Below are 22,908 nucleotides of genomic sequence, written 5' to 3' on the forward strand. Positions count from 1 at the left end.
ACCACTATGCAGTTTATCCATGTAACAACTGCACTTGTACCCGCTAAACCTATGAAAAAAATTAAAGATTATCCATGAAAAGTGATAACCAGTTTTTAATATCTATACAAATTTGGTGTATCAGTTAATAATATTCCTCTTTTTATGTTGCAGGAGCAGGAGAATCTGGCAAAAGTACTATTGTTAAACAAATGAAGTAGGTACACATCTGTCTCAAATGTTTCAAATTTGATGTCTGTCCGTGTGTTTGACCATTCTTAAAATACATGCTTTCGTAAATGCTGACTGACAGTCTTTTCTAAATCATGGATTATAACAGAGTGGTCACAGTTCTGTGCAAATATACCTTGTATCCTTTAGCAGAAAGTGTAGCAGTTGAATAATATTATAATTTCCATTTTTTTTTAATGTGCCTCTCAACAAGACAAATGCTTAAAGCATTATGTATTACTTATATTAATCTGGGTATATCAAGGGCTTTTTAATGTGATCATTAACTGTAAATATTTTAAAATATGTCAATCAATGATGCTTTTGTATTTTTAATCTCATTGGCATTTTTCCTACCTGGGAATAAAATGCTTAATTACTACCATGAATTTTAATGTATTTTTGCATTTGTTTTCTCTACTTTTTCCTTTTTATAATGAAATAACTAGATCTGAATTCCTTAATAAGGAAATAACAAAAACCAAAAAGAATGCAGTGTCTACCTGAATAAAATGGTAATTGACAAGTAAAGGTAAATGGGTGAAACCTCATGGCTTTGTTACTGCTAGAGAATTTTAAAGGATAATTGTTGCTAAAAAGAAGTAAAAGAAGCAGCAGAAGAAACAGAAGCAGAAGCAACAGCAGCGGAAGGAGGAGGAGGAGGAGGAAAGAAGGAGGAGGAGTGGAGAGGAGGAGCGGGGAGGAGGAAAGAAGAAGAGGAGGAAAAAGGAGAATAAAGAGGAGGAGGACCATGTTTGAGTGTATTTTTAAAGTATATGTTAAAAGATCTTGTTGTTTGGGACATATTTTAAGAGGGAGTGATGTCCGCCAGTCAATAATGAAATTGGTTCCAATCTAAGCCACTGTTTTCCTTTTATGTGATAATGTCATGTAAGTTTTAAATCAACCAATATTTAAGCTTCACTTATCTGCAACCAAATGTTTGATCTTTCCTACTGTCTCTGAAGAACAGAGCTCCTTTATTCTGTTCCCTGGGATCGTACAATTTTTGAGTTTTTAGGACCATCCTGGCAACTAAGTCATCTGGCATTCATTTATAACATTACCACAGTATCTGCCTGCTCTTGCCTCCAGGCTATGATCATGCTTGAACCTTTCTTATCTTTTTTCATTTCTCCATTCTCTGTGAGCTTAAATAAAGAAAAAAAAAAGACCAATTATTTGGTTACGTAAAAATTAAAACTTTTCAATATAGTAAACCATAAATAAAATGAAACCAAAATTAGAGAACTAGAAAATATTTACACTAAATATGATAGATAAATAATTGATGACTAGTATATAAAGGCCCACAGATTGCTAAGTAAAACAATAAGCCTCCCAATATATATAAATAGGGATAGGCTATGAACAGAGAGTATAGAAATGATAAAATTCAATAGATAAATAATGTATTTTAGTGTAACCTCATTAATTATAAAAATTAAAAATCAAATAAATAATGAGGTAATTTTTCATTGCAGTAAATTGACAAACAATAATTTAAAAATAATGTTACCCAATAAGAATGAGATTTTGAGAAATGGATATTTTTAATTGCTACTTGTAAAATTATATATTACAGAAAATTTATAAAAATAATTTTAATATACATAGTAAGCTGGAAAAATTAAAATTATTGATCTAAATATGTTTCTGAGAATTGTCAAAAATGATAAAATATGCAAAAATGTGAAAATAAAATAATTCAAAAATATAAAATATAAAAGCTTGTATAAGAGGCTTATATCACTAAGATAATGAAACATGGGATAGAATAAAGTACCACAAATTAAAATAAAACATAAGCAATTAGGTTGCAAAGTTACAGGAGTATTCATTCTTCAATTGCAATATTATATAACTATTACAAATCATGTATTAATCTCATGTATATGAGAAGGTTTAAATATGTGGAAATGGGCCGGGCGCGGTGGCTCAAGCCTGTAATCCCAGCACTTTGGGAGGTCGAGACGGGCGGATCACGAGGTCAGGAGATCGAGACCAGCCTGGCTAACATGGTGAAACCCCGTCTCTACTAAAAAATACAAAAAAACTAGCCGGGCGAGGTGGCGGGCGCCTGTAGTCCCAGCTACTCGGGAGGCTGAGGCAGGAGAATGGCGTAAACCCGGGAGGCGGAGCTTGCAGTGAGCTGAGATCCGGCCACTGCACTCCAGCCTGGGCCACAGAGCCAGACTCAGACTCCCTCTCAAAAAAAAAAAAAAAACATTTAAATATGTGGAAATGCTATGTTAACTAAAAAAACAGGTTACAAAATTGCATGAACATTTTTAATTTTATTTTATTGATTTAATTTATTTATTTGGGAAAGGGTCACGCTCTGTCACCTAGGCTGGAGTGCAGTGGCACAATCTTGGCTCACTGCAATCTCCACCTCTCAGGTTCAAGCAATTCTCCTGCCTCAGCCTTCTGAGTAGCTGGGATTACAGGCACCTGCCACAATGCCCGGCTAATTTTTTTTTTCTTTTTGATATTTTTACTAGAGTTGGGATTTCACTATGTTGGCCAAGCTGGTCTCAAAATCCTGACCTCAAGTGATCCACCTGCCTCAGCCTCCCAAAGTGCTGGGATTACAGGCATGAGCCACTGTGCCCGGTGCATGAACATTTTAACCTCAAGTATGATCAAATAGATAATTTTTTAAAATGAAAGAACATATATCAGTGTTCAAATAAATTTTCTCTCAATAGTGGAATTTAAAATTCAAAGCACCTTTGCTTTTAATATTGTTAGGCTTTTCACATTTTCTACAGTGAGCACTTCTTTTATTATTTAAAAAGAGCAAATTTCCTTGTTCTGCTTTATCTTTCCTTTTTTCAGTAGAATTTCTGTAAAAAAAAAATCAAAATTTGCTCTCTTTACTTTCCACTTTCCATTTTCAGCCATTTTCATCACACTTTCACCTCTGGTAAATTGCAGAAGTTGCCCTTACGAAGATTATTTATTATGTCATCTTTGAATAGTAATTTTATTTGAAGTCTCCTTAAGTCCTATGTTAGTTCCAGATTACATCACTTTTTCCTCTTAATATTTTTCTTCAGCTTCTTTAGAACTCTTTCCCATTTCGTCTAACTCTATCTCCTTCATTCTTCTAACTCTATCTCTGACTACACTTAAAATGTTAGTGTCTCTACTGTACCAGGAGACACTGGCACTTCTCTACTTACTCTGCACCTTCAAACGAAAACTTCCAGAGTTCTGATTTTCACTGGAATCTTCAAGCTGACTGTTTCAGAGTATTTCTTTCAAACTCACACACTTTGTCTAAACTAGGGAGGCAGATACATCTACTGCTATATTGTCTGGCTAGGTCCAAATCAGAATAAACATTAAACCTATCTCCCATCAGTCCTCTTTTGCCCTAAAATTGATTACAACACCACCAGCCTACAACGCAATAAATCTCAGTGTAGTTATACTAAGCCTTCACCCTTTCACTAAGTCATGCCACATCTACACAATTGGTCTCCAAACACGTCATTGATCTCCATTGGTCATCATTTCTAACCTAGATTAATTCAGTATCTTCCTCAGGAGCTTCTACCTCCCTGCCCTTCCCTTCATTATATTATCCACACTGCCATGAACTGATCCATTTAAAGCTGATTGTATCTCCTGAATTCACCCATGCTATCAAGATCAATCTCCTTGCCATGGCACACAAGACACTGGAGTCCAGTTCTTGTTGATGTCTTCATCCTCCTGTCCTGTAATTTCTCCCCTCCTACTTCCTGCTTCACTAATGCTGACCTTTTGTAAGTCTGTAGACTAGCACACTATAGAAGGCTGAGCTTCATGGCTAAGATCATGGACTGTAAATCAGATTGTGTTTGTGGTCCAGCCGTACCACACACTAGCTGAATAAGTTGGGGGTATTTGCTTCATTTATCTATGCTGATATTTCTTATTTATAAAATGTAGAACATAATTGTATCTACTTTAAAGGGCTTATTATGAAGCCCTTCATATTTCGTAAAGAAATATGAAGACAGATGAAGTGCTTACAACAGTGCTTGGCACATACTGAATGCTTGAAAATTGTGAGCATCTACTTGTTCATATTGATCTTTCTGCCTAGAATGATTCTCTGCCCTTTTGATCATCTAGGAATAACTCTCCTTGAACAATTAGCTGATTATCACTGCTTCCAAGATGTCTTCTTTGATACCTCACACCAACTCCTAGTAGAGTTTATCACTTTTTATTTTCTATAGCATCTTACTATATGCAGCGTTTGGTCCTATACATTATCATAATGTTCAAAAATCTCTTTATATGCTCTGCCTTCTTATAACTCAGTACTCTTCAACAGAACTTTGTGTGATGATAGGAAAGTTATCTATCTTGTCTTAAAATATGGCAGCTGCTAGCCACGTGTGGCTTTAGTAGCCACTTGAAATGTTGATAGCGTGATGGAGAAATTAAATTTTTAATTTTATTTAATTTTAATTAATCATCTAGTGACTAATGTATTACACAGCAGTGCTGTAGTCTACGGTTTGGGAAGGAGGGACTTGCATAATGTATTCTCTTTACCACATAACACAGTATGTCACAGAAAATGCCCTGTGAAAGCTTATGAATTTCAGCAGACCTAGGAACCAACTCTGCAGTTTGAGTGCTCTGTCTCACAGAAACTGATATATGCAGCTGCTGGAAAAATGATGTTGTTTAAAGTCCCACTTCAACTGGACATTTTAACGTCTGTTTTTATCATTTTTCTTTGTGACAAATGTTTATTCATCTTCTGATAGCAGTCAGCACTTGTTCCATGAAGAACACCTAAGTACCCCACGTTCATTCACAGTTGCCATTTTAATAATTAGAATAATTTTCCAAGTTCGATTTGACAGAAAACTGGCATTTCTTTAGTAAACTTATTCTTGATCTATCCACAAAGATATTTTACTGCATTTTTTTCTACCGTCTTTGTCTATTTTATTTACTTATTTTATTTTTTATTTTATTTTATTTACTTTATTTTATATTTATATATTATATTTATATATTATATTTTATTGACTGCATTGAATCATTTAATGATTCAATGCAGCAAGACAAACATGACCATGTTTAAAGGAGAAGTTCAGCAATGATTTGTAATCAAATAAAAAAAAACAACAAATAACAAATATAGGCCCTGCTTTTACACCTTTCAGTTGAAATTTCTTGTATATGAAGGTTCTAATATCTTCAAAGACATTGAAGAGGCATTTGTGCTCTTTCCCCCCCATGCTAAAGCCTTTATACGTGTAGACACAATATAAACATTTAGTAATATGACATCCAAAAAGACGCCTAACGAATACAAAGCACTTCAAGACAATTAAAAAATTATAGAAAGGAACAAAAGCAATTCTACAATAAAGATGCAAAAATACGTAACTGTCACATGTAATGACTTTAGCTTTTGATAGGTAAATCTATTTTAAGCTATTATTCCAAAACTACTAGTAAAATCTTGAGTTTGGCTGAATGAGTGGAAGGTAGAGAAGAGTTCAGCCAAATAAAATGTCAGGCATTTCAACTTTTACAACTCAGTGGCACGTACACAGATGGAGAACTGACAAGAGATTTAACACAGGGCAATTACCTGTACTAAAAAAGATGCCTTTGTTGATGCTGTAAATAGAAAGCAGGCACTCCTATTTTCCAGCATGATAGGAAAAGTCATGAATGTTCTAAATGACTTAACTTCCTCTAGACATCAGGTTGTGAACACAAGGCCAAGTTTCAAAACTCTGCATATATCTTTGTCCTGAGAATCTAGAATTTTTTTTTTAAAAAAAAAAAAAACAAAAACAAAAAACAAAAAACAGGCTTTCTAAGTTTAATGCTTATGATTTACTCGTTTCAGAAAAGTATGTTAAAATAACAAATCCTAAGTCCTTTTGTATTTATCATGGTAGCCCAGAAAGAAAATATTGTATGAATGACAATGATAATGAAAGTCCAAAGGCATAAAATTGTTTAGATTTAGCATATACATATGGTCAAAATTCCTTTTTAATGAAAATACACTATAATTGTATTCAAGTAACTTATTTTGATGTGCTTTAGTGTTACAATCAATTATTCAACTCACAGAAACTTTTCATGTTTAAATTATAGGATCATCCATAAGAATGGTTACAGTGAGCAAGAATGCATGGAGTTCAAAGCAGTAATTTACAGTAATACATTGCAATCCATCCTAGCTATTGTGAAAGCCATGACTACCCTTGGAATTGATTATGTAAATCCCAGAAGTGCAGTAAGTATGCAAATAATGACAGCTGTATGTCCTGCAATAGAGTTTGAGCCATAAAATAAGAGGACTTAATAAGTTCATAGTATTAATCTATACCCAAAATTTAAAAATATGAAACATGAATTTTGAAACATTAATTATGTTTTGTGTAAGATTTCTTATTTTCCTTGAAGTGAAACTTTTTTACTGTATACTATTATTCAACATTAGTTGTTTTCCTGAGGATTAAACTTAATATCAAATAATACACCATAAGAAACAAAAATATTGTTTACTATTGCTAAATGCAAAAGTTTATGGCATAAACACAATTTGCAATATCTCTACATTAATTTTTTAGTTATGTCATTTCAAAGAGACTAAAAATGTTTAATAATAACACAATCATTATAATTAATGTTTGATGATGATTACAAAGTCTGCATGGCAACAGGGAAATGATTATAATGCTAAGTTTTTTAAAAAAGAATTCAAATTGTAGGAGCAAGCAAATGGTTGTATATTAAGTATATTCAAGTAGTCATAGTTCTATTTGTAAGGTAACAACAAAATTATTTTCTCCCTACTTTATATTTTGCTATATAGTTATTTTATATTAAAATGTATTTGAAATCCACTTACTTTAAAAGTTTATAGGCAAATATATAAAAATATTTGGCAAATGAAACTTACAGTATTATCCAAAGAACCATAGTTGACCCCACCCAAAAAAGAGTAACTGAGTAGAATCCACAAGAAGAACTCACCCATTTCCATATGTCCCCTCTGGGAGCAGCTGGGCATCTGGTTACCTCCAGAGGATGCCAGTTGAATGCCTACCAATGTAATTCTTGGAAACCTTGCTATAGAAACAATAAAAATAGAGAACAAAAGCATAGTAAGGATAAAGAAAGAAGAGTCATTTGAACTCCCTCACCCAGCTTAGTGGACCTTGTAAATGGCCACTGGATCTTGTAAATGACCACTAGAAATCATTACAATTAAAACAAACAAACAAAGGCGGCTTTTCCATGCTCTTAATGTAAAGAAAGGGGAAATCCCCCTTTTTCTTATCACTTTTCTTCAAAGAACAAAGAAATGCTAAGTATGATCTTCAGGCAGATAGTTTATAAAGCGAGGAGTCAGGTATTCTACTGATTCCTATTTCTAGTTTTCTCCACAGGTTGCTCCAATCTATCTCTCTGGCTACAGTTTCCCACTCATGTGTAAAAGGGGAACTTGATATTCCCCTTCCCGAGTCCAAGTGATCTCATTGTTCAGTTCCCACCTATGATGGGTGCTGACGAGTTGATGGGTGCAGCACACCAACATGGCACAAGTATACATATGTAACAAACCTGCACGTTATGCACATGTACCCTAGAACTCAAAGTATAATTAAATAAATAAATAAATAAATAAATAAATAAAGGGAACTTGGAGGAGCTGAACTCCAAGATCTTTTTATTCTTTATCTCTCTATGACTTAGTGATCATGTTCTTATTTAAGTGTAGTTCAGTTATGGATCTGAACCTTGGCTTTTTCTAAGATACTAGGATTTTAAATTGACTCTTAAGAGACAACATAGTATAACCACCTTAATCTAGAAAACAAGGATCAAAGAGGATTAGTTTGTTTACATTAAGTAGCTAGAGTTTATGGCAAAACCCACTTCTCCTGGATTCCATTATAGTGCTTTTTGCTTTTAAAGGATTTAATGATTAGAAATATTTTATCTTTTTATCTTAGGCAATAATAGTCACTAAAATAGATGTACCTTCTTAATTCCTTTGAGAATGATTTAATGATGTTTAAATTTGTAGATGCAATATGATATTCCATGCATTTGTGTCAGAGAAGTTGGAAATCACCTTGCCTATTGCTACTTATTTAATTATACTGCATCCTTTATATGACCCAGAGTTTGTGAAACAGTGATGCTCTGATCACTAAAGACCTGAGCTTTGACCGGTGTGGTGGCTCACACCTATAATCTCAACACTTTGAGAGGGTGAGGCAAGAAGATTGCTTGAGCCTGGGAGTTCCAGACCAGTCTGAAAAATATAACCAGATCTTGTCTCTATAAAAAAAAAAAAAAAAAAAGAAGAAGAAGAAAAAGAAAAAAAATTAGCTAGGCATGGTGGTGTGTACCTGTAGTCCCAGCTACTTGGGAGGCTGAGGTGGGAGTTTCACTTGAGCTTGGGAGGTCGAGGTTGCAGTAGAGTTGTGATGTTGCCACTGCACTCCAGCCTGGGCAACAGAGCAAGACCCTGTCTTTAAAAAAAAAAAAAAAAGAGAGAAACGTGAGATTTATTAGTAAAAGTCTTAGTGATTTGACATACAGGGGAAGTGAAAATAATAAACTCTATACATTGCTGCCATCGTGCTAATTAAAAATAAAAGTACAGTTCATTCAAACTGTACATTGAATGGTGTAAATAGAGCAACTTAAGCAGCACCTAGCCATTGCCATAACTTCCCAGGAGTACCTATGTCCTCAACTATCAGAACATCACAATTGTCAGGCACAACATAGTTCATACTTTTATTTCAACTGATGTAAACTCTAGCAGTTTCAACTGCATTCTAGTACTTGATTTTGAGATTAATATACTATGACCTGTTTAAAATTGTTTATTTAATAGATTGATTGCTAAGCACTACCTACATGTGACTTTCAGAGTTCTGATTAGCTCTCAATTATTTATACAAGTACATGTGCTTTTATACAACCATCTGCACATCACCACACAGATCGCCAAGGAGAGGAAGTTCTGATAGAAAATTTATGTGAGCTTTATTAGTCACTGGGTCTATAAGTTTGGACAAGTTAACCTCTCTAAACTTCAGTGTCTGCTTCCACAGAATGTTATGGTTTTCCTCCTTGAGTTACAATCACTATTAAAAGAGGAAGCAAAAACATAAGAAATCCTCTATAATACAGAGTATTATAGAATGAAAATTTTCAATAAATATTAGGTATTATTATTTTTCAATACTTGTTTTGAATATAGGCTCATTAAAATTTATGTAGTGAAATCTATGCATCCAACATCATTTGAAAATATTATTTTTTATTAAACTATTTATGTGGTAGACATTTAGTTGGATACTGGGGATGTAGTGAGGGCTCAGCAGTAACTGAGATGGAAATAATATTTGTCATCAGGAGAGGAGAGCTTGATGTTTAACAAATAATTACAAATGATATGCTATTTCAAAAAGGCTGTGCAACTAAATGTGGAGCTCCATTCTTGCTGAAAGAAGGTATTACTAAGAAGAGGAACACTAACATTAAATGTGGATAGAAAAGAACTAATCAGTTTGGTTTTGGAAATGAGTTTGTAAGTTCTATTTGATATCTACATATGTAAGCAATTACAAATGTGCATTTGAAGCCCAAAATAGACACTTTGTCTAGAGATCTAAATCTAGGTGTTATTGGCATGCCATTATACTATGGCATATAATTCATACTAAGAAAGTAGGATGGAATAGATGAAGCACTTAGATTAAGAAGGGAAAGTTATTAGGGATAACAGAGTCTAGGGAAGAGTGTTAAAAAACAAAAGCAAAAAACCCACCACAATATTTTCTGCTCACTTGTTAGGAAAAGAAAACCTCAGGGGAGAGGATAGAGGAGTAAATCAAAATCAGAAGTATGAAATCACAGAATTCAAGAGAAGTGTTCCAAAGGGAATTATTGATATTGAAAGGTCTTCAGAAGTCAAGAAAGGAGACTATTAAATAGAATCTATTGGATTTAGAAATATGGAGCCATTGGGAATATAGTGAGAGAGATTTTAGAAGAATGGTGGACTCCTACTCCTGTGGAGTATGTGGAAAAATTAGAATAGGCTATTGGAACAGTTAAGGGCAATATTTTTAGGACCTATAGCCAAGGAGTAGGAGAGAGATGGGATATGTAGTTAGAGGGGAAGCAGCTAAATGGGGCTTGTTCTCATTGGTTGTGGCTTCGTATTTGATAGACTTATATTTCATAAGCATAAAACTTGAAAAGAGGGTTAAACTGAAGAAACAGGAAAGGAGAAATAATGAAGACACTTAGTAAATAACTACTTATCATTTTGCATATTATTGTATCCTATTTTGGAGCATATAGAATCCACTCAACTGACATAAAAGAATGCTGAAAATTATAACACTTTTACTACATAATTTGAGTGGTGTTGTAATCATCTTGGACATAGAACCCTACAAAGTAAACTCTACAATATGAACCAAAAAGCAGCACTGATTCCTCAAGATGTTCTACAATTGAAGTTCTGTGATCAAATCCATTTGGTATATATGCATACAATAACAACTTGGAAATTTGCAACCAATATTACTACTCAAAGATTCTGAAAACCCAGTAGCAACAAAACATGGCATTTTTAACTTAGCATTTCTCACAATTACTAAGTAAACGACATAGCCTTCCTTTCTTTTGATGTTTTTTCCATGATCTTTGGAAATACGACTGTAGGGTTCAGAATAAGTTCCACAAAGTTCTAAGACCACCTGGGATACCTAATATTAATGATGAAGGTCTGAGTAATCTGCAGGGAAAACACATATTTTATTTTCTATACAATGTAGTCCCAAAGTTACACAATCTTAAGAGAATGAAGATGGGTTGACAGGTGCAGCAAACCACCATAGCACATGTATACTTATGTAACAAACCTTCATGTTCTGCACATGTATCCTAGAACTTAAAGTAAAATAAGAAATGAATGAATAAAAGAAATATTCTTAAAAAAAAAAAACAGAGAGAAAGAGAGAGAATGAGCCATTCCAGGCCCACTGTAATTCCCAAGCCTTTCCAAATACCTCATAGGGAAATAAAACTTATTTGGGATGCCACTCAAATCCACAGGTTGTTATTTGAAAAATGTGGCAGACAGGATGATTAGAGAAGGCTTCATTGAGGAGGTGGTATTGGGAAGAGACTTCAGTGAAAAAGGAAGTGAACCACAGGAAGGACATGGAGGGAACAACCGTTGAAATGCGCTGAAATGGGGGCTTGGTGAGTTCAAGAAGCAACAAGTTGTTCAGTGCATGTTGAGTCTTGGGGTCAGGGAGAGAAAGGGAGAAAGGAGGGAAAGAGAGGGTCAAAACATGTAAAGCCTTGTGAGTCACAGTAAGGGATAAGGGATTTGGGTTTTGAGTTTTGAGTTTGGTGAGAAATTACTAGAGTTTTTAAAATATAACAATAAAATAGTAGGACTTAAGTGTTCAATCAGTTTGGCCATTATGAGGAAGACAACTTTTCGTAATACCTATACATTTTGGTGTTACATATTTTAAAAATTCACATTTGATGGGTAGGCTCAATCCCTGAAAAGCTTTAAAGAATTTTAAATTTAAAGAATTATTTAAATTATACCAGCTTTTCAATAAGCACAGAAGAACATCAAGAATTGAAATACACTATGTTCAATAAAGTGTTATTTATGGTTAAAAAAATAACAACTGTATATTGCCAGAGATTCTTAATGCAGTCAGAACAGTTGCATCACCTTGAGGCTTTTAAAAGCTACCTTTGCAGAGCCTGACATGCAGATTCTGATTCATTTTGTTTAGGTTGCAGTTCTGCTATCAGCATTGTTAAGGGTACACCACATGCTGATGATGTGCAGCCGGGATTGAAAGTCCTCTCCATGGGCTCCACCTATGCATGCACACATTTAAAACTAAAAGGTCTGGAGACACAAAAACCAACCTGATAGGATAACTTGCCTTTGTGGGAGGTAGTAGGATTGAAGTGGTCAAGGGAGGCTTTGTAACATTTAAGTGTTTAGAACTATATTCATCATACCTCTACAAATAAAGTATATTGAAATTTAAAATAGAACATTTTTTAAAAAAAGGAAGTCCAGATGTGGTGGTTCACGCCTGTAATCCCAGCACTTTGGGAGGCTGAGGTGGGCTGATCACGAGGTCAAGGGATCAAGACCATCCTGGCCAACATGGTGATACACTGTCCCTACAAAAAAAAAAAAAAAAACGAAAAAAAAAATCAGCTGGGTGTGGTGGCGGACATCTGTAGTCTCAGCTACTTGGGAGTCTGAGGCAGGAGAATCGCTTGAAAGTGGCAGGTGGAGGTTGAAGTGAGCCTAGGTTATGCCACTGCACTCTAGCCTGGGTGACAGAGCAAGACTCTGTCTAAAAAATAAAATAAAATAAAAAAAGAAAAAAGAAAAAAGAAAAGAAGAGAAAAAGAAAAAAGAAATAAATGAAACAGTGTGTTTGGTTTGTAAAGCTATGCTGACAAGATGTATAATTTTTCTTCTTAGGGATAAAACTGTGTAGTGGTTGTTTTATTGCATCATTCGTTCTAAATAGCACTTTAATAGTGGAAGGAGCCGAGAGCATGACGCTAGCAAAAGTGACCAGAGCATATTTCGCTGAACTTGCAGTATTCTTTCATATCCATTTTATAGAGAAATGGGGTTTTAAAAATCTATCCTGTGCTGATGCAGGAAAACCAGGTTGAGACTTGATTTGGCCATTTGTTGACAAAAAAAGCCAAACTCTGTAAAATACTTGAAGAGATTTATTTTGAGCCAAATGTGAGTGCCATGACCCATGGCACAGCCTCAGGAGATCCTGAGAACATATGCCCAAGGTAGTTAAGTCATAGCCTGATTTTATACATTCTATGGGGATAAAAGTTACAGGCAGATATCAGTCAATACATGCAAGGACCAGAAAGGTAGGATAACTTGAAGCAGGACCTTCCAGTCATAGGTGGATTCAAACATTTTCTGATTGGTAATTGGTCAAAAGAATTAAGTCATTGTCTAAAGGCCTAGAATGAATAGAAAGGAGTCTCTGGGTTAAGAGGTTGTGGAGACCAAGGTTCTTATTATATAGATGAAGTCTCATAGGTGGCACCCTTAGAGGCAATAGATGGCAAATATTTCCTATTTAGACCTTTAAAAAGTGCTAGACTCTCAGCTAATCTCACAAGGATCAGAAAAGGACTTGAAAAGGGAAGGGGATTCTCTACACAGTGTAAGTTTCCCCCACAAAAGACAGCTTTTATTTTATTGTTATTTTCTTTTATTCTTTTATATATGCCAAAAAAATATATTTGGCAATAAAATAATTTATTTCAGGGCCTGCTCTATACTGGAGTCAGGTTGGAATTTGGAACCTTATTGCTATAAAGAGTCAGTTTTATCAGTCCTAAGATATCTGTTTTAATGTTAATGCTGATGAGTTGTGCCTGAATTCCAAAGGGAGGAGGACCTCATGAGGCACGTCTGACCCCACCCTTCCTATCAGGCCTGACCTAGTTTTTCAGGTTTCCCTTGGAATTCTCTTGGCCAAGAGGGATTTCTAGTGGTTGCAGGGCTTAGAATTCTGTTGCTTGGGGGACTCAGAATTTTGTTTTGGGTTTACACATTGAATATGTGGACCAATGATCATCTGATCAGCTTACTTTTAACAATAAAAGCTGATTGTGAAGAAAGATAGAATACGTTGTGTTTTGTTTTTTTTTTTTTTCCCTTACCTGTGTCTCTTTAACAATAAGTGACCAATGACTGTGGTAACAGCAGAATCTCCTATTAACACCTCACTAAAGTGGATGAAAAAATCAAAGGTATCACAAATTTTTAACGTATATTTTAGCTTTTCTTATGTGATCTATTCAGTAAATAAGGTACTGAGTTAATCATTTCTATCTGTAGACTGTTAAGCACGTAGTCTGTATTTAAATTATACATTTTTAAGGCTGTGAATAAAATGTGATCAAATTTGCTTAGCATCAATTATGATATTGAACGTGAAAAAAAAACCCAATAAGTGACATACCCTTATTTTTTATACAAAGAGCAAGCAGATTCTTGATAAAATGGTAGAATAAAACTGTAGTCAGTTCAAAATAATAATAATCTGAATTGTATTAGAAAAGCAGCAAGTTCTTACTGAACATACTTCATTGGTAGTGTCAGAGACATTTGAAGTAGAGCAACTTCATCTTAAATAGGAGCTGAGGAAAATGAGACTCAGACCCACTGGGCTTCATTCCCAGACAGTTAAGACATTCTAAGTTACAGGGTGAGAGAGGAGGTCGGCACAAGATGCCGATGTAACGACGTTGCTGATAAAACAGGCTGCAGTAAAGAAGCTGGCCCAAACCCACCAAAACCAAGATGGCCATGAGAGTGACCTCAGCTTGTCCTCACCGCTGTACTCCCACCAGCACCATGACAGTTTATAAATGCCATGGCAATGTCAGGAAGTTACCCTACATGCTCTATCAAGGGGAGGCATGAATAATCCACCCCCTGTTTAGCATATCATCAAGAAATCATAAAAATGAGCAACCAGCAGCCCTCGGGGCTGCTCTGTATATGGAGTAGTCATTCTTTCACTCCTTTACTTTCTGAATAAACTTGCTTTCACTTTACTCTACGGACTCGTCCTGAATTCTTTCTTGTGTGAGATCCAAGAACCCACTCTTGGGATCTGGACTGGGACCACTTTCCTGTCACAGTAACAGCCTGACATGGCACAAAAGGTGCTTGTGTTTGACTCATATTCTGATGCTTATTGTATATACTGGTTTACTGGTTTCTAAAAGTTTGAGCATTTTAGATTCCTTACATGTAAAATGGAGAAAATATAGTGTCTATCTCACAGTTGTGAGGATTACGTGAGATATTTTATGTATAGTTTTGCAAACTGTAATAATATGCACCAAGAGGATTATGAACTAAAAAGGATATCAGCTTTGGAGGCTGACAACAAGGTTAAGTTCAGACTTCTCCATTTGCCTGGACTATTACCACAGTCAATTTAATTATTCTGAAACTCAACCTCTTAATCTTTAAAAAAAAAAAAAAATTTGTCATAAAGCTATTTAGATTATTAGTTAAAATAAATTACAGACTATAGTATTTATACTATAAACTCAATATATATTTGACTATAGTATTTATACTTAAACTCAATAAACTTCTCTTTCCTTCTTCCCTGGTAAGCTCCAGATCTTATCCCAACAGGACTAAGACAATAATCCCTTGCTTTGCATAAAAAATTCTCACCTCTGCCCTACTGGTTTGTTCCAAAGGCATGCAACCAACAATAGCTACAGGAATGTTCAAAAATATTATATGGATCCAAATGTTTACCATTCTTTATTTGTTTTTTTTTTGTTTGTTTGTTTGTTTTTGAGACGGAGTCTGGCTCTGTTGCCCAGGCTGGAGTGCAGTGGCCGGATCTCAGCTCACTGCAAGCCCCGCCTCCCGAGTTCACGCCATTCTCCTGCCTCAGCCTCCCGAGTAGCTGGGAGTACAGGCGCCCGCCACCTCGCCCGGCTAATTTTTTTTTTTTTGTATTTTAGTAGAGACGGGGTTTCACCGTGTTAGCCAGGATGGTCTCGATCTCCTGACCTCGTGATCCGCCCGTCTCGGCCTCCCAAAGTGCTGGGATTACAGGCTTGAGCCACCGTGCCCGGCTTTATTTGTATGATTAAGAGGAGGTAACCTGATGACAAAAAATATTACATATTAATTTTTTGAAAAAATACAATTTTAGAATAATGAATTCATTTCCCATTTTTACTCTAATTTTTTTTTTTTTTTTTTTTTCTGGAGACAGGGTCTGGCTCTGTCACCTACGCTGGAATGTAGTGGTGCAATCTCTGCTCACTGCAACCTCTGCATCCCAGGCTCAAGCAATTCTCCCACCACAGTCTCCCTAGTAGCTGGGACTACAGATATGCACTATATATCCCTGACTAATTTTTTTGTAGGAAAAATTTTGCCATGTTGCCCAGACTGGTCTCAAACTCCTGGACTCAAGTGATCTGGCCACCTCAGCCTCCCAAAATGCTGGGATTACAGGTGTTAGCCACCATGCCTGGCCTACTCTAATTTTTACTTGGCTTTTTTTTCTAGAAAAATTCATGGCAATGATTAAAAAAAGAAGAAAATACCAGATTAAATCAGGTTAATTTTTCTTTTACCTTGGTATAATAGGTAGACCTTCTGCAAACTCAATATGAATACAGCAAAGTATTATTATCCTTCTTGATATCATATTCAGAAGTCAGTGATATATTTCAAAATATGCTAATTTCTTCACATAATATTTTATAGTTTTTGCAAAGGAGAACTCTTCTGGACATCAACCAGCCATGAGAAACTTTAGTTCTATTTACCTCGATATAGTTTAAAAAGATGTTTGGTGGAATTATTAGCTAAAGGAATAAGATTAAAATCATCCCATTAAAATACTCTATTAGAAAACAGAGTATGTGATTCCAAATAATACATTCTTATTCTCACCAAAACATTGTTCTAGGAAGACCAACGACAACTTTATGCAATGGCAAATACCCTGGAAGATGGTGGCATGACGCCTCAACTGGCTGAGGTAATAAAACGGCTATGGAGAGATCCGGGAATTCAGGCCTGCTTTGAAAGGGCATCTGAGTATCAGCTCAATGACTCAGCAGCTTAGTAAGTGAATTCACTTTAAGGGGAATTGAAGGTAAAACATTTAAAATTAAGAATTATAATTCTGCATACTTTGCATTTGTAAATGCAAATGAAGAAAATAAATGGTGTTACATTTTATTAGAGTAAAATAAAAAGCAATCGAAGAGAAATGAAGATGAACAAGGTGACATAATGAGATGTAAGAAAATATAAGCAGGGGAGCATTTTAAATAACTAAGCTTAAAACTGCCCGAGAAGATACTATGTTGCAAATATCTTCTCTTGATTAAAAAGAGTTAACCATTATGCATAGCCTTTCACACTAACACAGACTGGTGGCATGCACACTGAGGTTTTGGGCTATTCATTTCATCTCTATTCATATTAGTGAAATCATCTCCTAGATTAATTTTATTAATGACATATGCCTTGGCTCACTGGGTTGATGACCTTGATACAAAATTCTAGAAGAAATTAATGAATTGATTTCCAAAACACTTGTATACCGGGGGATTCTTCTGGCGTCTCAAAAACTTGTATAAATTTCACTGCTTATATCATCCATTTAGTATGAATTAACCATAAGGAAATTAGGGGCTTGTGACACTATAATTTCATTATCGAAGTGATTTAAAATTTTCTTTTAGTGCTGGGCACAGCGGCTCATGCCTGTAATCCCAGCACTTTGGGCGGCCATGGCAGGCAGACTGCTTGAGCTCAGGAATTTGAAACCAGCCTGGGCAACATAGCAAAGCCAAGTTGCTTAAAAAAAAAAAAAAAAAAAAAAAAAAAAAAAAAAAATTAGCCAGGTGTGGGGACACATGCCTGTAGTCCCAGCTTCTTGGGAAGCTGAGACAGGAGGATTGCTTGAACCCAGGAGGTCAAGGCTTCAGTAAGCAGAGATTGCACCACTGCACTCCAGCCAGGGCAAAAGAGCAAGACCCTGTCACCAAAATAACCCCAAAAAACAATTCTTTTAGCAAGTGGTTCCTAAGATAGCCCTGCCACTACATGCCTGCAAGATGTGTGCATATGTAAATATAATCTAATTACTCATTTTCTATTTCCGTTCATGCATATGTGTGAAAAAGTGTAAATATACTTCTTTTGATGAACTCCTCCCACCAACAGAACCTGCTAGCATCATTTAATTAAACAAAAGCAAAACAGTAATGTAAAAGTGAAACAAATAGAAAAGATCAGTCAAGACAGAACAATGAAGCTTGCATGACACTTCAGATTTTTAATCACTGATGGACAGAATGATTATGGAGAGAAATAAGCTATATAACAATTTCAAAGGGCACATTGCTTTTGGAGGAAAGAGTTTTTCCTAGCTCTCTGATGAAGGAGAGAATGAGTCTCATTTTGTGATTATATCAACTTGAATAACTTTTCATAAGTGTCTCAGCACCTACCACATTTTAATAGTAGAAAGGATCTCTGCAGTGGAGTAAAACATTGCTTTTCTATACTATTCATTGGTAAGGGTAGTCACAAATGAGTAAGAAGCTGAATTGTGGAATATTCCCATAAAATCTTGCTCAGTAAAGCTCTGGGTAGAGAGCCAGAGAGAAAGATAGATTAAAGTGGGCTCTCATTAATATATTTAGTCTTGTACAAACCACATAGTTAAAATGGGCAAATAAATGGCATTTTATTGTATTTTCTAGTATTTAATTTTAATTTTTTCCTTTATTTAAACACTTAAAGTATGTTTTACACTGGGACTATGTACTCCATTATAGAGTCATAGGAAAATTTTAAATCTGTTCATCAAGTTAAAAACAATTAAATAATATCAATTTGCATTCATTTTGTAAATGTTTCCTATATGGTAATAGTTTTCAACCACCCAGATTACTGCAGGTGCAACAGAATAACAGAAAAGCTGATTTTCCCTATTTCAGAGAAATTTCATACATAAGCCAAAAAGTAATAATAATAATAAAGTGTTATTTTTTGTTCTGCTCTTAGGTGTCCTTAAAAGGAAAGCTTGCTGAGAAAGTTCGTTGAATGCTCATTGCTTTCTTCCAGCAATTAAGAGCAGATTTTTTTTCAAACACTGAATTACACTGGAAAACTAGATATAAAATGACATTGGTACTACAATGTGTCTGTTTCATATACATTATATAGAGCAAGGTCTCTAATACTTTTTTCTTTTCTTTTTTTGGTATAAGTAAGATACTTCTTGTTTCCTCAAATCTAGAGATCCTTCAAGTTAAGGCTAACAAAAAAGTGAATATAATCAGAATAAGGGAAAGGAACGCCATCGTTGGCAACATAACCTCATCAGTTCCAGAAAATTGAAAGAAGAAGGGTATGGCAGGGACAATCAGAGGAAACATTTTAGTCAACTGCATGGTTTACTAATTGCAGTAAAGCCATATAGTGTGCCTTTAAAATTCCACGTGCTTTAAGAATTACCATAGACTTCACCAGGACAAATCCTAGTTTAAATAATTGGAAAATAATTTAGTACTTTTCAATGATCAGATTCATATATGTTAAGGGCCTCTATTTGGTCAAAGCTTTAGATTATAGGCTTGAACTCCCACATTCTATATTTGTTTATTTAAACAAGCATTTTAAATGCAAATCTATCAGTCTGCTAATGCTTCTGCTTTGCTTGAAATCATTTATACATGCAAATAAATGTGTCTTTACCAAGGCTTTCATTTAGTTATCATGAAATGAATGTAATCTTTATTTTGGTAGGCATATTTTTGGTGTTTTTTTGTTTGTTGTTTCTCTTGCATGAACTGACCAACAATATACCTATCACACATGCAGGCTTAGTTAATAGAAAATTCACAAAGGGATTTGCTTGCCAAAATAGAAAATAAATACACTAGCAAATTCTGCCAGTACTTTCTCTAATACATTTACATCTTGATGTATCACTCTTTTTTCAAAAGAAAACTTAAGCTTTTTTAGATTAAAACAAGGCTGTTTTCATATTATATATGTTAATATTTTTCATATTATATATGTTATGTGTTTCTGAGGTGTGATTTTTACTCTTGGCAAAATCCCTTTGGGACACTTGTCCACCCTTAATTTGTTTCAGCTTAAAAGGAAAAAGCTCCTCCAAGAATAAATTACTTACATTAATAATGAATTTTTTAAAATAATAAAATGGTTTTGTTTTTTCAATCTTTGTGCTAGGTGCTAAGGCATAACAGCTTCTCAGCATAATCACTGAACAAACAATTTTTAACAGTAACATTCAGCTGGATTCTACCTCACACATTCTGCCTCAATGGAAGCATTCGAATCTTATCTTTCTATAAATGTGGTTCAGTGTAATGGTGAAACGTGTCATAAAAGCATTACTATGCTATTACTATTTGTATCTAAAATTTGTACAGAAATAGTGATATTGCTAAGCCACTAAAAGCTTAATATCTACAGTCTAGACCAGTGGTTTTCAAATTATTTTTAAAGCAATAAAACACTTTTTTTAGTATAAAGACATTATCTGGTTTCAAGAGTTAGGAAGCTGAGAGCAGGAAGCTGAGAGCAGGGTTTTTTCCTCTAATTTAACAGACTGTTATAGCATACACAGTTTAATTAGACTTATTCCTGTTCATCACCACACCTAGATCCTGTGAGGAGAAAAAAACACCATATTCAGCCTGATAATTCTAGGAATTTTTAATACAGCTTCCTGGAAGGGGTAAAGATACAGTGATGCATTGATGGAAGAGGAGGTGGGAGTGGGGATAGTGGGTACGTTCACCCTTCTGTCCCCAGGAGAGCCAGGTCAGGGTGGGTTTGCAAATTCATGAGTCACTTCCAGTATAGACCAGGAAGAGAGACAAATAGTGCTTCTTTTATTGTGCTAACTAGATATTGCAATGGCATTTAATGGAAATGGCTGAGTTTTGATGAGGCAAATCCATGCAAAAATAACAACCAACCTTTGAATTAGTACATTCAAACCAATCACTCTCATAAAACTGAAAATGCCTAAATTCAAAATACAGAATTTCGAGGATAATCTAGCCACTACCATTATAAGGCAGCTTTTAGCTTTGTAATGATCCAGGTACTATAAAGAGAAATTTTCTTTCATACTTCTATCTATATACCAGCAAATTTATCACATAAACCACATAAAATACAGGTTAAGGCAGTGTTGATTTAGGTGCCTTTAGAAGAGGACGCTGGGGGTCAGCTGTGTACCACAGTCAGCACTCTGCGTTCTGCAACATTCCAGCTACCAAACTTGTAATTCTGATGATCAGAGTTTGGAAAGCACATCTACAATTTATCATTTTTAATAGATCCTACACTAAAAATTCATTTATACCGAATCCTGGTTTCTTCAAATGCAAAGTTAAAAAATACACATATACACACACGCACACATATATGTATGTAATATATATACATATGTATGTGTATATATGCATGTATGTATTATATATGTATGTATTTATGTATTATATATACATGTACATAATTTTGTTTTGTCTTTATTAGCTACCTTAATGATTTAGATAGAATAACAGCATCTGGGTATGTGCCAAATGAACAAGATGTTCTCCATTCTCGAGTGAAAACGACTGGAATCATTGAAACCCAATTCTCCTTTAAAGACTTGCACTTCAGGTATGATCAAATATCTTTTCTAACTGTGGACAGAAGTATGCATCAGGCTTAATATTCCCTCATGGAGAAAAGCTCTAGCCCATGTTCAGGTTCAATAATCCTTGGATGTACTCACTAGCTCCAGTTTACCTTCAGTACCATTGTCCTTTACTGTCCTCCTATAGCCTCTCACCCCAACCTCTCATCCTGAGCCTCATCCCTCCTTCCAGGCTAAAATGCTTCTGGCTTGAGCAGGTGGGGGCTAGATTTTACTTTCCTCATTTTTAAAACTGGCACTGTACTTTGGGGAAAAAAAAGAAAATGTATTTAAATATTATACAAGAAATGGGTGCCAGGAATCCTATTTCCTTTGCCTTTCTATTTTCCTATTTGCTTGAAATATTCCTATTACATCTGTTTCCTTAATTTTAAAAAATGCAAATTACCAAGAAGAGAATTATTTGAATATGATACTATTTACTGCAATAACAAGGCATATTTTATAACCATGTTTTGAGTATGAAAATGAATCATGATTTTCATTGCTGTTATATTATCAAGAGCTTCCTAGAAATTCTACTGCAAAATCACTCATTTACTATACAAGAAATGGAAACCCATATTATATTGTTAGAAAATATCCCTTAATATTTAAATACCTTTTTGTATGGATTGTGCACAATATGGAATATTAAACATTAATAGCAGGTTCTAGTTGTATTGCTTAGTAATGACAAAAATCGATAAAAATATAACTAATAAGATTATTCATACATCGAATAATGACAATAATCTTAAAGAGTAAAAAACTGGAGATAGAGTGGCATGAATTATTCATATCCATTTGTGAGGAAAAAGAAAATGGTAATTAATCAACATCATAAATTTATTTTAGTAAGATAAAAGCTTCAAATATTTTAAAGTATGTGTTATATATAATATCTAAGTAGAATACCTATTATGTAGGTAGTATATTTTCAACTAATACAGAAAAAAAACTCTTCAAAATTCCTATCTAAATTTTAGGCCTACAAATAGTTAATTTTCTGAAAGATGAGCCAAAGATTAAACCAGGGTAAAGGGACTGCACCGATTGGGATCAACATCCTGTCTTGGCAAATGCAGGAAAAGTTTGTCATCAGTCCTGGCTTCACTATTGTATAGTTCTTTTTGGCAACTACTTTTTCAGACTCCTCATCTTTGATCCAGTTTCTGGGTTTTCCTCTGGGGCCTTGAGTTCAGTTGTTTGTCCCCCTCTGCCCCTCCCACCCCAGTGAAAGCATTTTTGACACTGTCCCTTTTCTGTCTTTCTTTCCTTTCTTTTCTCCAGATGTCTCACTGAAACAGACTAGAACTGAGTGTGGGCCTTGACCAAAGTTCCAATTCCA

At 34.8% G+C, this 22,908-nt stretch overlaps 1 protein-coding gene across 1 annotated transcript in view; it reads left to right on the forward strand.

Moving 5' to 3' along the window:
* The window catches only part of GNAT3 (G protein subunit alpha transducin 3), a 57,232-nt gene that overhangs the window by 19,523 nt on the left and 14,801 nt on the right, over positions 1 to 22,908 (forward strand). Inside the window, exons 2-5 of the mRNA XM_007982373.3 lie at positions 154 to 196; positions 6,343 to 6,484; positions 16,785 to 16,942; positions 21,413 to 21,541. Of these exons, the coding sequence (XP_007980564.1) occupies positions 154 to 196; positions 6,343 to 6,484; positions 16,785 to 16,942; positions 21,413 to 21,541 (472 nt within the window). The remainder of the gene's footprint in view (positions 1 to 153; positions 197 to 6,342; positions 6,485 to 16,784; positions 16,943 to 21,412; positions 21,542 to 22,908) is intronic.

The sequence above is a fragment of the Chlorocebus sabaeus genome, chromosome 21, assembly GCF_047675955.1.
Source record: "Chlorocebus sabaeus isolate Y175 chromosome 21, mChlSab1.0.hap1, whole genome shotgun sequence".
Classification (NCBI taxonomy): Eukaryota; Metazoa; Chordata; class Mammalia; order Primates; family Cercopithecidae; genus Chlorocebus; species Chlorocebus sabaeus.